This window comes from Rhagoletis pomonella, unplaced genomic scaffold (genome assembly GCF_013731165.1).
Source record: "Rhagoletis pomonella isolate Grant_MI unplaced genomic scaffold, Rhpom_1.0 Rhpom_scaffold_00008, whole genome shotgun sequence".
NCBI lineage: Eukaryota > Metazoa > Arthropoda > Insecta > Diptera > Tephritidae > Rhagoletis > Rhagoletis pomonella.
The window spans coordinates 9514831-9532965 of record NW_023458562.1 but is presented as its reverse complement, the minus strand read 5'-3'; the positions used below and the strand labels follow the sequence as shown (position 1 = coordinate 9532965).

The following is an 18135-nucleotide window of genomic DNA, read 5'->3' as shown; positions in this document are numbered from 1 at the left end:
GGCCATGTTGTCAACCAAAACGGTATCCAACCAGGCGAAGGGAAGGTGCGAGGTGTTAAAGAATTCCCACGACCAACTATAGCGACACAGGTGCGTCAGTTCCAGGGGATAACCGGGTTTTTCCGTAGGTTTATTCCGAACTATAGCACAATTACCAAACCCCTTACACAACTACTCAAGAAGGACGAGATTTTTAAGTGGACAACTGCACAAGATGAAGCCTTTTTAGCGTTGAAGAACGCGCTCTCATCTGAACCGGTGCTGGCCATGTTCGATGCAACAAAGCCGCATGAAGTACATACAGACGCGAGTGCTTTGGGTATCTCAGGGATCTTGTTGCAGCGGGATGAGGAAGGTCTAAGGCCAGTTCAGTATTATAGCCGTCAGTGCAGTGCAGCTGAAAGTCGTTATGCGAGTCACGAGTTGGAGGTGCTTGCGATCGTGGAGACTTTAGAGAGGTTCCGAGTGTACTTGTTGGGTACGCATTTCGTTGTCGTTACGGACTGTAACGCAATAGCAACAACAAAGGCAACAACATTACTTCAGCCACGCGTAGCCAGATGGTGGCTTAAGCTACAAGAATTCGAGTTCGAATGCACTCATCGACCAGGTGACAGAATGACTCACGTAGACAGCCTTAGTAGAGCTCCAGTGCAACCTCCGACAACAACAACAACCGCAGCTGAGATGGTGATGAAAGTACGTGAAACGGTAACCACCAGTGAGGATTGGGTTTACGCTATGCAGATTCAAGATCCCAAGCTAAGGCGAATTGCTGATATTTTAAAAGGTAACGCGTCCCCAACCGATGCAGAAGAAAAACAAACACGCATCGACTATCGGCTTCAGCAAGGTCGATTGTATCGCAACGTTAAAGCACAACTTAAACTGATGATTCCACAAGCAGTACGGTGGCGAATAACCAAAGCCTGCCACGATGACGTGGGCCATTTTGCTGTGGAAAAGACAGTCGAGCGCATTGGGAAACGGTTCTGGTTTCCGAGAATTAGGAGGTATGTAAACTCATGCGAAGAGTGTTGTTTATTTAAGGTGAAGGGAGGATCCGAGAGTCAGCTCCATGTTCTCGAAGTGTTGCCGATACCATTTCGAACTGTTAACATCGATCACCTGGGCCCGTTTCCAAAGAGCAAGAGGGGCAACGTTTACATTTTGGTTATCGTCTGTGGCTTCAGCAAATACGTGCTACTGAAAGCGTTACGGAATGCAAAAACTGAACCAGTAAAGAAGACACTGGAAGACATGATGTCTATATTTGGCCAGCCAATCCGCCTTACATCTGACCGTGGGACAGCCTTCACATCCAAGGCTTTCCAGGACTTTATGCAGAAGCACGGAATACAGCATGTTAAGACAGCCGTTAGAACCCCTCGGGCCAATGGTCAGGCCGAGCGCGTCAACAAAACTATTTTGAGCTCTATCAAATGCAGTAATAAAACATCTAGGGATTGGGACTGTACCTTACCAAGTATTCAATGGGCCTTGAATTCACAACGAAACAGCGTCACCAAGTTTACGCCAAATGAGTTGGTGTTCCATTTCAACCCAAGGGACGTGTCAGCTAATCGACTTATCCAAGCGCTGCACGACCAAGTCGACAATAATGAGGATATCGGGAACAAACGAGACGAGGCAGCTGCTAACATATTAGCTGAACGACAAAAGTGGAAGAAGCGATACGATCAGAAGCATTTGCAGCCGCGCCAGTATGAGGTTGGTGATTTGGTATACGTTGATTATACACCAGCAGCAACGGGCGAATCACACAAGCTCGATCCGGCTTACAAGGGTCCTTATATCGTGGCTAAGGCACTCAGCTATGACAGATACCTAATCGAAGATTTACCGGATTTATCAATTACTCAGCGTCGATATAGTAACATTCTCAGTGTCGACCACATCAAACCTTGGTGTGTACTGGAGCCAGACCTGGACGCTAGCGAGAATGACGATAGCGAGTCGACCGGGTCGGTCGAGGAGTCAGGAGTGGCCGAGTTGTAAGAGCCAAGCAGTTAGCATTGAACGGTCGTCGAGTAAAGACGTGACAGCGCTCCGGCATATCAGTCAATTTAATCATATACATACATACCAATACATTTATGTTCCAATACATTCGTTTCAATTAATAAACATACATACTTACACATTCATAACTCAGGCATCTTGACATATAAAATTTCATAAAATTTCAATGTCTATTTATCATATTGCTCAAGTGTTAGCCGACCTAGAGGCCATACGGGTCCCCAACCAAAAGTTTGTATCCGCCACTGGTTATGAGTGGGTGACGGTGACTCAGTAGTCTCAAGTTTTATTATGCAGCTTGTTTTTTTATTTCTTCTAAAACGGTGAGAATCTTGAGATCCCGACGGTGTTGGATATTTGTGACATAATACGGTGAGTTGACAATCGTCCTCAGAGTTTTAGAGTGGAATCTTGGAAGTTTCAATATTAGAGATTGATACTGTTTCTCACAGCTGTATACCCTAAGTCCAATTCGGTTTTATGGTTATTGAGTAGAGTAGTAGTTTGTGAAGAGTACTAAGGGTTAACTTAGCTGAGTGTATTCTAGGCTTAAGATAGTATTCGATTACTACTTATCGATTACTTCGTATGATCTTGATGTTGAACAAGTAAGAAAGTCTAAGTTCGGGCGGAGCCGAACATTAAATACCCGGCGCAAGTATTAAATATATGTTTTCCACCTTTCCGAAAGCTGCCGCTACTGATAAGCCGGGTGTATAAATTTTAAGTAAATTAGCGTCCTTAAATTTCGAAATATTGAAATTTCAAGCATTTCTGAAATTTACCGGTTATATGAAAAACGGCCGTAATTTTAGTCCGATTTCAACAATTTTCAACGGTTTGCTTTTGTGTGGCAAGCACAATAACCGTACCGAGTTTGGTACAAATTGGTAGAACGGTTACCGAGACACATATATGTGATCATAAGTGGGCGGTGCCACGCCCATTTTCCAAAATTTTATCACAAGCATATTTCTTTGTTAAGAATTGTTGCACCCATCAATTTTGAAAAAATTTGCTTTAATATTTACTGATTTATCGAGGATTTCGTATTTTTCTAAATTACCGTTATATGGGATGTGGGCGTGGTTATTGTCCGATTTTAAAAGTTTGCGGCCATTTGGTATTTTGTACCAGGACCAACAACTGTGCCAAGTTTGGAAGAAATTGGTGCAGCGGTTACCAAGATATACGCATGTAACCATAAGTGGGCGTGGCTACGCCCATTTTCCAAAAATCTATAATATTCTTATTTTTCGTCTAAAACTCATTGTAAATATCAATTTTGAGTGAATTATCTTTAGTAGTTACTAAAATATCGCAGTTTTCGTATTTCTGAAAATTACCGTTATATGGGAGGTAGGCGTGGTTATTGTCCGATTTCGCCCATTTTCAATACCATCCGTCCTACGCCCAAAAGAAGTCCACGTACCAAGTTTCGTTAAGATATCTCAATTTTTACTCGAGTTATCGTGTGCACAGACGGACGGACGGACAGACAGTCACCGCTTAATCGATTTCTCGTTTCATTGTGATCATTTATGTATACATTTGTCTATATCTATCTCGATTTGTTTTGCCTGTTACAAACAACCGTTTTGTGAACAAAGTTATAATACCCTTGTGCACAAGTGCGCTCGGGTATAAAAATAAATAAAATAATATTTTTGTATATATAACAAGTAAGAAAGTCTAAGTTCGGGCGGAGCCGAACATTAAATACCCGGCGCAAGTATTAAATATATGTTTTCCACCTTTCCGAAAGCTACCGCTACATGATAAGCCGGGGTGTATACATTTTAAGTAAATTAGTGTCCTTAAATTTCGAAATATTGAAATTTCAAGCATATCTCAAATTTACCGTTATATGAAAAGCGGCCTCAATTTTAGTCCGATTTCAACAATTTTCAACGGTTTGCTTTTATGTGGCAAGCACAATAACCATACCGAGCTTGGTACAAATTGCTAGAACGGTTAGCGAGATACATATATGTGATCACAAGTGGGCGGTGCTACGCCCATTTTCCAAAATTTTGTCATAAACGTATTTCTTGGTAAAGAATTGTTGCAATCATCAATTTTGAATAAATTAGCTTCAATATTTACTGATTTATCGAAGATTTTGTATTTCTCGAAATTACCGTTATATGGGATGTGGGCGTGGTTATTGTCCGATTTTAGAAATTTTCGGCCAGTTGGTATGCTGTACCAGGGTCAATAACTGTGCCAAGTTTGGAAGAAATTGGTGTAGAGGTTACCAAGATATACACATGTAACCATAAGTGGGCGTGGCTACGCCCGTTTTCCAAAAATTTATAATATTCATGTTTTCCGTCTGAAACTCATTGTAAGTATCAATTTTGAGTGAATTGTCTTCAGTAGTTACTAAAATATCGCAGTTTTCGTATTTCTTAAAATTACCGTTATATGGGAGGTAGGCGTGGTTATTATCCGATTTCGCCCATTTTCAATACCATCCGTCCCACGCCCAAAAGAAGTTCACGTACCAAGTTTCGTTAAGATATCTCAATTTTTACTCGAGTTATCGTGTGCACAGACGGACGGACGGACGGACGGACGGACGGACGGACGGACGGACGGACGGACAGACAGTCACCGCTTAATCAATTTCTCTTTTCATTCTGATCATTTATGTATACATTTGTCTATATCTATCTCGATTCGTTTTGCCTGTTACAAACAACCGTTATGTGAACAAAGTTATAATACCCTTGTGCACAAGTGCGCTCGGGTATAAAAATGATGTGAATTATTAAAAAGAACGACGGCCGAAGAGATACCACGTGTTTCATTGGGCAATACATAACCGATTTTTGGCGACGAGATAAAGCGAGTGTAAAATCTGAGTGCGCTAAATAATAATTAGAGAAGGTATCAGTACTTATGTAGATAAGTGAAAAAAATATAAAATAAAGTACACTACGGAACATAACCTCGTTGACTAAACATGGCGCTAATAGGCTCCATTGAACAATTCACTTTCGGAGATGGTTTCGAAGAATATTTGGAGCGGTTGGAGCACGCACGTGAGGAAAGTCTTAAGGACTAACTATAATATGCAGCGCGGATTTTGTACTGCGCGGGTCTGCTTATTCGCCAACGCTTTCGTCGCGACCGGCTCATCTGAGGCTGTGGAGAAAAGGACATTGTTAATTGAAACAGACGTGGTTTGGAATTTCAATGCACTTTTTTTTTATTTAAATTTTAAGGTATGTGTGTGATGAGTGTGTGTGTATGTGTCGTTTTGTCTTCTTAATCTCTACGTTTATGGTTGGCAGGCTCCCGAAACACCCAGACCGTATATGGTCGCCTGGACCAGGAGACCACCCACGGTGGATGGGGGGGTCCTGCTCACCATCATCTGCGCATGCAAATCGAGGCCCAGTGTGAGGCGTATTGGTGACGCGCGAAAGAATTGCGGATCCGTCAAGCGCATGAACTAGAACGGCGCCGCGACCTTAGGGTCCACGTTCGACGGCGGATTCATACGTATGTGGTGGTCCAGCACGACCGCTTGCGTCGTAATCCGGTCGGAGCTGCCGTATGTTCCTCGCATGGCGATCGTGCAACGCTGAAGTCGTCCGGACCCATTGCGTTCCAGCTGGAGATCTCTCACTAGTTCCGAATCAACCAACGAGTTCGGTGCGCAAGGGTCAATCATTGCGCGGACCAAATGAAGGCGGCCCCTTGCTTCAATCCTCACTATTGCGGTCGGCGCCATGGGTATAAGCGCACGAATAATTGGCGTTGGTATTGCGCTTTGCGTTAGGCGCCCTGTTCGGAAGCCGGTAGGTGGAACGTGTTGTAGGGCACGATTACTATTTTTGTTCTCGTCGGAGCGGTTTTTGCGGTATGGTGTTGATTTTTGTAGTCTAGACGATCGCTTAGACGAGCGGAAAGGACGAGTTTCCGCGCCGTCGCGTCGTTGCTGCTTACGCTGCGATCGTGATGACGGGCGAAGAGGACTTGTTTCCGCGCCGTCGTGTTGTCGCCAGTTGTATTGTGGACGCGTTTGCGAGCGGAAAGAACGAGTTTCGAGTGGCATCGATCCTTGCTGCTGCACATGTCGAGGCGGTGGAACGGCGAGAGGCAGTTTGGGCAATATTTATGCAGCAGGACAGCACGCAACCTTGCTTCGACCGCTTTGCCGCGGTAAAGGGGGCATAGTCGGATGCCATGAGCTCCGCCGCATAACCGGCGCAAAACCGTAAATTTATCGGGGCGTTCTTCCGCCTGAGCGCGATTGGCCGAGAAACAAGTCATTCTGTAAATGTTACTCATCGTTATGACCGTAGGTGTAAAAAATTACGTACTATTATTTTTGGGTTGGGTGGCAAGTGGCGAATATATGTATGTCTGTATGTCTCGTGAAAGCACACTTTATATATATACGTGTGATATCCTTATGTACATATATATATACTATTTGCTTATTTATTTAATTTGTTTCGAATTGGCGAGGTACAAAACTGGGCCAAATCAGACTTTCAGTCCCCGCGTACTTGTGCGTTATTAAGTATAGACTAATGGTCTTACTCTTAAAAAATAAATAGACTTACAGAGCTCTACAAAGTGGCGTTTTTACAAAAAAGTTGCAATTTATAAAGCGGTTAAAGCCTTCTTTATCTTCAATGAATTTGAGCGCAAGGTTTCGTGTTTGGGTACAAAAGAGATCTGAGTAAGGCGACCATTGGTATAAGATTCTATTTCATTACATTTGTTACACTTTGCTTTTGCATCGAACAGGCTTTTACCAGAGAACTTAGATAGATAGAGAAGGTGCAAATTTTTGGAACGTAAAATTGTTTGGCTGAAAAATAAATCCATGGAATATCACCACAGCGCGATTAACATTTCAAGAAGAGTTAACAGAGAAAAATGTAAATTTCTGTTATGATAATGTTATATTTGTTGCAAGTGTCTGGCTATGTGTTGCTTGGTTGCAGGTGAATGCAGAAACGTATTTATGTATATTTTTTTTATAAAATTAAATAAATTAATATAGTTAAATTATATTAAATGTACTTTTATATTAGTTAGAATTGCTGATTTGCATTTCTGCATGACCATTTGTTAATTATAATTTATTTAGTAGTTAATGTTGCTAAAAACTTAAAAAGCATCTGTTCAAGTTCGCTTCTTGTACGAGTATTATATTATGTAAATAGTAAAAATGCATGTTAGTTAAAAAAATGATAAAATTGGTTTTTTCACATACTCACTTTAAAGATGGACGCATTAACAAAAAAATGTATAAAGCAATGTGTTTGTTAACTTCAAACTTGTTTTTGACTTTTACTGCAATACTCGTAGATATTATTTGTAAATAATAGTTCTGGAGTCAAATGCAAATCCATTTCCCAGGCATGCGCATATGGATACTTGTAGTACATACAGATGCGATCAACTAATTAGCAACGAAATTCAAAATGATATTGTTTGCAAATTATGTTTATTTATTTATTTTTAATAATTTCCTTTAAAACATAATTCAATCTATAACAGAAACCACAATAATAAAAGTTTAAAAGCTTGCACAAATTGCAAAATAATAAATCAAACGTCAAAAAATTGTTATAAAAATTTCAAAATTTTTAATTAGAATATTTAGAAAATTTTCGGGTATGCAGCTTTGTAGTCCATGCAATCAAGTACACTAAAGTCCAAGTTTCTAGTCGTTAAAAATTACCGTTGATTTCTTAGAATTTTTTTTTGTGGAGGGTGTTCGCATTTTCTTCCATATAACACATGAACCAATTTTTTTTTGTATGAAAAATAAACAGCAACACCCCAACAAAAAAATCTAAAAAATCAACGGTAATTTTTAACAACTTGAAACTTGCACTTTCTTATAATATAATTGAATGGACTACAATACTGCATACCCGAAAATATATTAAATATTAAAAAATTTGGATGACCATTTCTTGAAGGTTGATTCATTTTTTTTGCAATTTGTGCAAGCTTTTAAACTTTTATTATTGTGGTTTCTGTTCCAGATTGAATTATATTTTAAATGAAAATCATTAAAAATAAATAAACATAATTTGTTAATGGCAGCACAATGTATGTATGTATGTACTTACATATGTAAATATGTACCCCATACACATACTCCAAAATCATTTATTGATAACGTTCTTGCACCTGCACATAATATTACATATATGTAAGTACATACTAACTTTCTTCTTATTTGGGGCTGACAAACTTGAACTTAAGAGTCGACTTTATTTCGTCTACTAATATGCCCCAATAGTTTTGCAGTCAAATGAAAATGCATTTCCCACGCATACATATATGTATCTATATGTACTACATGCTCCATTAATTGACAACGTTTTTGCATGCATATATATGTAAGTACATCCATACATACGTGCATATTGCTGTCTAAGTACTACCACAGAATAAACAGTATACAGAAGACGCACCACATACAAATTTATTTTTCTTCGGCGGACGTAATATTACAACCCGGACCAGAGCAGAGAAGTTAACATTACGACCACTATGAATAACATGGCGACCCGGAACAGAGCAGAGGAGTTAACATCACGTCCACTATGAATAACATGAAGTTAACATCTCGCCATAAACACACATCGTGATCAGCGTTGCCGCGAGCTGGAAAAAAATGTATCAGTTGCCAAGCAGAAAAAGTATCAAAAGCAAACAAAACTGTTGTTTATTAAACTATTATTTAAAAAACAAATAATAAATAAAATTTTATAATTAAATCCATAGTTATAAAAAAAATTATATATCTTGCTTTTGTCTGCTTATTTGCATAATGAAAAACAAACTTATAGGGCCCCTAAACCACACAAAATCCTTGCGCAACCCGAGACTTGTACAAGTCAATATTGTGGAATTTACTACAGCATAAAATTGTGCAAACCTTATTTTGAAGAAACGTTGCTCAAGTAAATATGTGCAAGAAATATGAATGTGCGTTGTATATATTGATAGCTTCATCTTTAAAACGTAAAAAAAAACTAAATTCAAAAAAATATATTTTTTTCGATATTTCGTAATGTTTTTGTGTGGTTTAGGGGTCCTATAACAGTTATAAGAGTTACCCAATCAACTTATAAATATCTATATATAAATTGTGAGACTTCAAATAACAATAAAAAAATATAAGCCTTTAGACTAGTAGTACTATTCATAGTTTTCGAAAATTCATTTCTGCCAGCCGAAAGTATCAAAATACGGCATTTGGGAACAAAAAAGGATCAGATATTAAAATTTAGAAAAACAGTATTAAAAAATATACAATTGTACCAAAACGGCAACGCTGATCGTGATGGAAAACGTAGTTAACATCTTGTCGTCATAGCGACGATGGAATTAACATCGTCAGCCGAGTGAAAATACTGCTAAAGTAACAAAGGCAGCGCCGCTTGTGATACCCTTGCTTGCCTCACCGCTCGTGCCATAAATTCAAATTGGTTGGATAGTCGACATGCGTCTTCTGTATAGTGTTTATTCTGTGGTACTACGCACATATATACAAATGTACATATATGTATGTACATATATGTACAACTCACGGCAGCATACATACAGACATACATAATTACGCGCATATTCAAATACAACAATAACTATTTCATTCATAAACGCATGCGCATATTTCTCAAGGCCAAGTAAATTCATTCATAAAAACAACCGCAGCACATCTCCCCGCAAATTCGTCACCAACAAGCGCAACTTTGTCAATCCGACACAAAAATTCTAAAATCTTAAAATGAAGAAATCTCGGCCAGCCAAGTGAAAAGTAAAATAAGTTATCTCGAATCTTGGCAATTTTTGGTAATTTTTGACAAAACACTCTATTTCTCTGTTCCATACCAATATTTCAATCATTAACTAATATTTTAAAGTGTCATTTTAATAAACATTAAATAAAAGGGTACGTTTTCTGCAGGAAAATAATAATAATATCCCAACGGTTTTTACCCTCCATTCCCGCCCATCCGCACGAGGGGCGCAGTCCGCATGACGTACGGAACCAATATTTTAAATTTGTTGTGCCGAGTCACGATAGGCAGGAGTTTGATAAGTGTCGAGATCTAAAACTGTTCAGCTACAGAACTAAATTCATCAGCTGATTTTATGTATTTATGTCAATAATTCACTTATTGAGAGAGGAGAGTATCGCTTTCTTAATGCTGAAAAGCGGATCTGATATATCAAACGTGCTGGAATGAGAGTTAAAATCCTGGCATAAGCAACGGAGTGGGTCGTGCAATTCAAAATTGGTTTTACAAGCTTTCAGAAATATGGGACAAAAGTGTCTTGATACGCGTGACGGAACATTAAAGCTTACATCAGCCAGAAGAGACGGACTTGAAATTGAGCCTGTCAGTAATTTAACCATAAAAATTATACCAAGCATTTCCCTGCGACTGGCAAGTGTAGGAAGGTTAATAAGTTTTAAGCGACTCGTATAAGGTGGAAGACTATATTGAGAATCCCATCGGAAATTTCTTAAAGCAAAAAGTAGGAATTGTTTTTGAATTGATTCTATCTTGTCTGAGTAAATTTGATACCTTGGATTCCAAACCACCGAGCCGTATTCCAGAATCGGCCTAACTAATGTTGTAAACAGGGTTTTAGTGATATACGGGTCAGTAAATTCTTTTGACCATCGCTTCACAAATGCAAGTACACCTTTAGCCTTGTTGACTGTCACATTAATGTGAAGATTAAAATTAAGCTTAGGATCCATTGTGATACCAAGGTCCACAAAATTGTATACCTGTTCCAGGTTATGGTTACCTATTATATAAGAAACTGGCAGAACAGCTCTTCGCGAGAAGCACATTACTTTACATTTCTTAAGATTTAGAGGCATAAGATTTACTTTACACCAGTAAGCCATGCTGTTTAAGTCTGATTGTAGCAGAGACCTTTCTTCAATTGAAACGTACGATTTATAAAGTTTTACATCATCTGCATACATTAAAATTTTGGAGAATTTTATATCTGTAGAAATATCGTTTATAAAAAGCAAGAACAGAATCGGGCCTAGGTGGCTACCCTGAGGGACTCCTGAAGTAACATCAATGACGTCAGAGATAGTATTTTTAAACAATACCCTTTGTGATCTATCATAGAGGTACGAAGAGATCCAACGTAGAAAATTAGGTGGAAGACCAAGAAGATCAAGTTTATAGATGAGCAACGAGTGGCACACTTTGTCAAATGCTTTACTGAAATCAGTATATATAACATCAACAGTTTTGCTCTCACTAAATGCTTTTGAGATATAGGATGTTAATTCAAGTAAATTTGTAGAAGTTGATTTGCCCTTGCAAAATCCATGTTGACTGTATGAAATGCTTGAAGTGATAGAATGCGTCAACCGATTTGTTATAATTGCTTCAAATAATTTAGGAATTGCAGAAAGCTTAGCTATGCCCCGGTAGTTCTCCACTGAAGACCTGCTACCGCTTTTATGTAAGGGGGTTATGAACGATTCCTTCCATACAGTTGGAAAAACGCCCTCTTTAAGAGACAAATTAAATAAGGCTGTTAACGGCTCATAGAGATAATCAGCACAATTTCTAAGAAAACAAGTGGGGATCTGGTCAGGACCATAACTAAAAGATTGCTTTAAGGACTTCAGGTAAACTAAAACATCATCGGGAGATATTATAGGGTTATGTATTGAGTTAATTGGACTTAGTTTAAAAAGATAGTCAAAGTATGCTTGGGAGTTAGTGGAATAATTGGATTTAAAAAACTGAGCGAACATGTTAGAAATTGTTTGATTATCACCAGAGACGGTATTTTGATACTTCATGGCAGAAGGAAACCCACGTACATTTCGCTTGGAGTTTACGAAATCATAAAATGATTTGGGGTTATATATTATACGTCGTTTGACTTTACACAAGTAATCCTTATAACATTTTTGTTTAATTCAAAGAACTTGTGACGCAAAAGTGAGTATTTTACATAGTATGAGTGTAAGCCGTTTTTTTGTGTAATCTAAAATAACGTGACTTTCTGTTTTTCAAGTTTCTCAGTTCTTTAGTGAACCATAACTGTGTTTGTTCTACAGGAACACACATGCGTTTAGGCACATACTTTTCAAATAATCTATGTACAGTAAAATTAAAATGTGCAACGCTTTGCTCAACTTTTTCTTTGTATATAGGCCACGACAATTTAGACAATTCTTTATTCAGTTTTTTAAAGTTGGCTTGCGAAAAATCAAAGCGAGTATTTGGCTCGTATGTTTGGACATCGCAATTTTGACCATCGTTTATAATTTCGTAAGATATCTCAATAGCAGGGTGGTAGACATCTTCGGGCAAAACTAGTGGGTCACATTTATTTACAGCCGACTTAGATGCATCATCAACATAAACAAGATCTAATACTTTGCCAAACTTATTGCGAAGTACATTAACTTGATTCAGGCAGAGTTCAGCCATCTCCTCTAAAAATACGTTGTTGCACGCGCTAGACGAGAAAGGTACAATATCATTGTCAATGATGTTCCATGATACATTTGGTAAATTAAAGTCACCCAACACAATCAATGAATCAGAGGGTTTAATCATTGAATTAATTGATTTCAGTAAAGATACATGTTGTGAATACACTGATAAGTCAGATCGGGGAGGAATATAGCATAGAACTGAGTAAGTAAACCCCCTTCCAACCTGAACACGAATGCATTTGAATTCTGCAGATTCGATGTGTGGAAGACTAACTTCTTCAGATGGTATTGAAGAGTCTACGGCAAAGAGTACGCCACCGCCGACTCTGTCCTCCCGATCTTTTCTGTAGATATGATAATTATTTGAAAGAATCTCTGAATTAAAAGTGTGAGGTTTGAGCCAAGTTTCAGTCAAAGAAATTATATTATAATTGCATTCAAGGCCATTAAGATATAAATTCGTTAATTTAGTATTTATGCCTCTTACGTTTTGATAATAAATACTTAAAGCAGATTTAGTAATCAGTTTTTTGGTTCTGTATTCTGACGGGGAATATTTGCTAAATTATTATTTTTGTTGGGCCTATACTCAAATTCACGAACGAAAGCTCCGGAGGGTCAAAAAGAACTACTAAGCAGCATGTCAAAATTTTCTAAATTTACGTCTATTTTAAATGAAGAAATATTTCTTTCATATTTAAAATTAAATTTTCTGATACTTAAGTTGACAGTTTTAACTTTGGACGAGATGTAAAACTTTATATCGTCCTCGGAAATATCCCTCGAAAATCTAGATACAAATATAGACTTCTTTGGGGGAACCACAACCAGTCTCCTAGTATCAGACTCGATTACCGGCGGACGGGGTTGAGTAACTGAGTTACTAGTTGAGGGTAGAGTAAGCGTTGGAAGATTGGATGGCGGTGCCACAACTTCAACGGGGGACGGGGAAGATACTGCAGGGTCGTTATTATTGGAAGCAGACTTTGATATATGTTCTTTTGAGGAAGATAACTCCGTTGTCTGTGGACATGGAGAAGAAAGGTTAATTAAGTCATTCGGAAGAGTGTTCTGACGCGGAACGGTCCTTTCATTAGGCGGACTATGAAGACGCTTACGTTTTGACACACGAATGTCCTTCATAGATTGTACGGTATCTAAACATTTAAAAGATTTAAATACATTTTCGTAATGTTTAAATTTTTCGGTCAGTACCGACAACTCTCTCCCTACCTCAGAAAACCCATTTCTGGTTTGCCTAAACAACTTAAAGAGATCAACTTCGGTTGACCTGCACTTTAAGCAAGACCAGCGAAGACCTTTGCCATCATTAATAGCGTCCAGAATTCTTCCTGTCAAACCAGCACATTTTAGATGGCAAATACCATCACAGAGCCAGCACGATAAGTAGCGTTCAGATTCGCTTTTGATTTGGCAGTTATCAAGATCACACTTCATATTGAAAGATTTATAACACTTATGTTAATAAAAAGACAAGCAAAATAAGTTTAACACAACACACACAACAATTCAGGAGCTGATGTATTTAGCTTAAAAATATATGTAGCGAACAGTTTGAGTATCACTGTAATGTGACACTTAATAAACGCAGCGCAAACAGCTGTGACAAGAAATACTAAACGAAGTAAACAAAAAGAGCAAAAAGAAATGTGCAAAAATAGAAACGATCTCAGTTAACTACAAAGGAATAACAACAACAATGATAACAACAAATGACTCGGCAAGATTAGATGTAAGCTAGTGAAATTTAATTAAATTAATAAAAACCACAAAAATCACAAAACTTTCACTTAGCTTACATTAAGTTTTTTTTAATAAAATCAAAACTTCTAAAATCACAAACATATGTGGTTTTATCGGAAGTTCACAAATGTAACGTGGCAACTTAGCTCGTTTTCACATTTTTCGGTCCGAAATTGTAAAATTTTTGTCCATGACGCGCCACGATTTTTGTACAGGTGGGTCAATGTGCCTTGAACACCATTTACATATATACAAAAAAATTATTTTATTTATTTTTTAATATTAAAAATTTCTATACTTCAAAGCGTTTATAAAAGTATATTTACATATATGCACTGACGATTTTTAATATTTTTCATCCGTAAGCAAATCTTCAGTACCATAAAAGATTCAAACACATCAAAGTACAAGCAATGCAATGCAAGCTAGTGCTACTCCACTGTACATGTGTATATGAATGTATGCATGTATGCGTGTAAAAAATGTCAATTCCAGTTGGTTTTTAACCCATTTTAGCGGACATAGTTTTTTTGGTTTCAGCTGGTTCCAACTGTTAATGAAGCACAATTTTTATGGTTAGTCTTGATAAAAGTTACATATATCGTCGAGAACATGGTTACATGCAGAATTTTAAATTAATTAATATTCTTCTCCATATAAAATGTACGAGTATGGCTTTATTAAATGTAAACTTATGCGAAAACCTAAATATTTCGTCAACCAAGGGTTAATTTTGGTGGCGTCGTGGCAATTCGCAGAAATTTAATAATTTGTCTGTTGTTGGATGACGGCGAGGGGAAGACGAAAGCAGAACAATCGTACATATTTATGCACATATTTACATTTATAAATGCACACATATTTATGCGTTTGTCTTCTTGGACGAATGAAAAATTTCATATACATATGTAGTGATTTAGAGATTGCTGTTTCAGTAATGTGCCGTGGCGTGTACGCTAGAGGCGATGCAACCTTTTGGCGTCTCGCCGTTTGTCTTGGTTCAAATGGTTTTAATTGTCATAATGGAATATGGCATTTTAAATTTTACTATTAGCTTTGTTTAAAATAATATATGTAAATGGATATGTAGGTACAAACGCATGCATAATTTCACATAATCGCTCAAATTTGCCAAAAGTTACTGAAAGCTTTATTGTAAATATTTTCACTAAAATATTAGTTATTGGAATTAAAATTTTATGCGAATCCAATTTTTATTCCCATTTTTAGAAAGCGCAAGTATGTATATGTTCGGGCCACAAAAATTATTTCATAATTAGTTAATTTTAAACACAAATATGTATGTATGTACACTGGCAAAGTGAGTGCATCCTGTTTTTTGTTTAATATTTGCAATGTTTTTAAGTTAAACTTTTATGTTATTTTCGACGGGAATTGCGGTTTTGCATATAGCAAGTGCAATTTGTAAAAAATAGCGATAATTTTTTTTTATTTGTTTGCAAACGGTCATGCGCATTTTATTCTACAAGAAATTCACTTTTATTTGGTAAAAAGTGCAAAAAGCCGTCAGCAATAAATAATCATTAAAAATCAACCGGATTTTTTAGCCCCTTATAACTTGATCTTGTTCCACTAGAATTAAAAAACCGATCTATCTGCGTACTCAAAATTTTTCTAAAAACTCAGATTAAACAGGTCAAAATTTAGACGAGAATTCGTTGAATTTTTCTATGTTCTGTGTAAAGTTTGAAAGTTTGACTTGTATAGTTTTGATTAAAGCATGAACCACATTTTTATAAAAAGATAATAAAAAAAATTAATTGAAAAACATTGCAAATATTAAGCAAAAAACACCATGCACTCACTTTTGATTGCCAGTATATGTATGCATGTACATATGTGTGTAAACTTTATGCCAAACTATCATTATTTTAAATTGTATTTGCATCTTCATAAAAGGAGAACAAGATAAAAAATTTAACAAAAATTACAAATTAATGAAAATTATGTGAAGATTTACCAAATTTTCGTTTATTTGCTCGCAAAGAACATCACATTTCATGTTGCTCAACATTGTATTATGTTATCAACATTAAATTCAACAGAATTTTTACATTCCGACTTGGACTTTTCTAACGCTGTTAATTTTTCGTCCGCGAACAGTTTCCACTTTCAGTTTGCACCTTCTCTATCTATCTAAGTTCTCTGGTAGTATGTCGGTCAGCATTCGGAACTCACTGCAATAGCAGTAAATCTACTACACTTTTTAGCGAAATTGATTTTTCTACTGCGGTTTTCAACTCTTGAATTTTTTACCACAACTTGAATTATTACAATATATTTTGAGTCAGTAAAGATGTTTCTGCAACAAAGCATATAGTTATAAAATATAGATACATACGTAGAATATATTTTATGGTTGGTATAAAAATGTAAAAATCTAGAATCCACGGCAGTTAAAATTCGTTTTACTGCGTTATATTTTTAAATTCACTGCAGTTTACGAATTAAGTCCGAACAGTGATATCGGTTCGAAGTACAGAAGCGTTTCGTAATTCAATTTCACTCGCTGGTTGTACTAAAACAAATACACTTTTAACTACTAAAAGATGCATTGTCATAAGCACATACCAATGCACTAACTTTTTATAAATATTTCACATACTTTTTATGTAAAATTCAAAAGGGAATAAGACATTTTGTAATAAAAATTGAAATTAAACTTATGTATTCTGCTGCATATGAGCTACCCTGTTTTTTGGCCGAGTATCACCTACAATGGCATCCAAACCTTTTTTTGGGTGGCAGGCTAGTTGTAGGGTTGCGAGAATGGCTAAATCTCTCCAAATGTAGAGTAATACGTTTTTCGACAACTTCATGCAATGAAGTTGAACTGCTAATTACGAATATTAGTAGATCAAGTCATCAACGAAAATGATCTTTTTCTTAAGAGCACTTAATATTGGCATTGCCAAACATCATAAAGGCAATTAACACTTTTCGATGTAATAAAAATTTAACTTTGCCAATGCATTCCTGCATAATGGAAGGTATGGCACTTGTGCGATCCACCCTTCATTTTTGTGGGTCGCAAGCCGACATTAGGCCATAGTTACACGTGTTAGTTTGTGAAATACAAATAATTGAACATGATGCCATGTTCCCACTTACCAAATCTTATTTATCTAATAAAGGAAGTAACTTATGTCAAGTATTAGACAATTTCCACCCCAATTACTCGCCACCCAACAATATTTAAATAGATGGTTCACGATAGCAACGGATCGTAAAAAAAATTTACCCATTTATGTGCACATCAGACTCGCCGACCCGAATTTCTTCGAGTCATCTCCAATTCGAATCGTGCTCGGCGCGGACGTGTACGCCGATATTATTATGCCCGGTAGTCTGCCGACGTCCTTTGGACCCTTGTTGGCCCAAAGTACAATATTTGGTTGGGTACTCTCGGGCGCCTACCGCGCCTAATTAAAAAAAAAAAAATATATAAATAACTCTTCAATAACATCTTTTTTTCTTAATCTTGCTTATAATGAATTTTTGTATACGTTTATTTTAGTTTTTATTTCTAAATAAAAGTGCATTGAATTATGACCACGTCTGTACCTTTATTTCTCTCTCTCTCATCTCCCAGCAGTAGGAAGAAGAACGGACATTAACGCACTGGTCACCGGAGATATTTTGTTTTGCAGTTTTGAGCAAACAATAAAAATGACTGAAATTGTAAACGGACTCAGATGAGCCTGGTAGCTGCATCGTAACAAATCATTTTCCAGATGTTGCTTATCGCAAGGGGGCCGGTATGTTTAGGCCTTCAGCCTAAATATTACTATTTACGCACCCCCCTAATGCCAGCATATGTACGTGCA

The 18135-nt window shown here is 37.0% G+C and overlaps 1 protein-coding gene across 2 annotated transcripts in view; it reads right to left on the bottom strand.

The window, feature by feature from the left end:
• Nucleotides 1–5093: 5093 nt before the first annotated feature.
• The window catches only part of LOC118744148, a 36162-nt gene continuing 23120 nt past the window's right edge, over nt 5094–18135 (bottom strand). Inside the window, exons 1-2 of one of the 2 annotated variants that reach the window (XM_036476927.1) lie at nt 17550–18020; nt 5094–6328 (exon numbers count right to left, since the gene is read on the bottom strand). In XM_036476927.1, coding sequence (XP_036332820.1) covers nt 5504–6109 — 606 coding nt within the window. In that variant the 5' untranslated portion in view covers nt 6110–6328; nt 17550–18020 and the 3' untranslated portion in view covers nt 5094–5503. Of the gene's footprint in view, nt 6329–17549; nt 18021–18135 lie in introns of those variants that run through there. The other variant, XM_036476928.1, reaches the window with a different exon arrangement.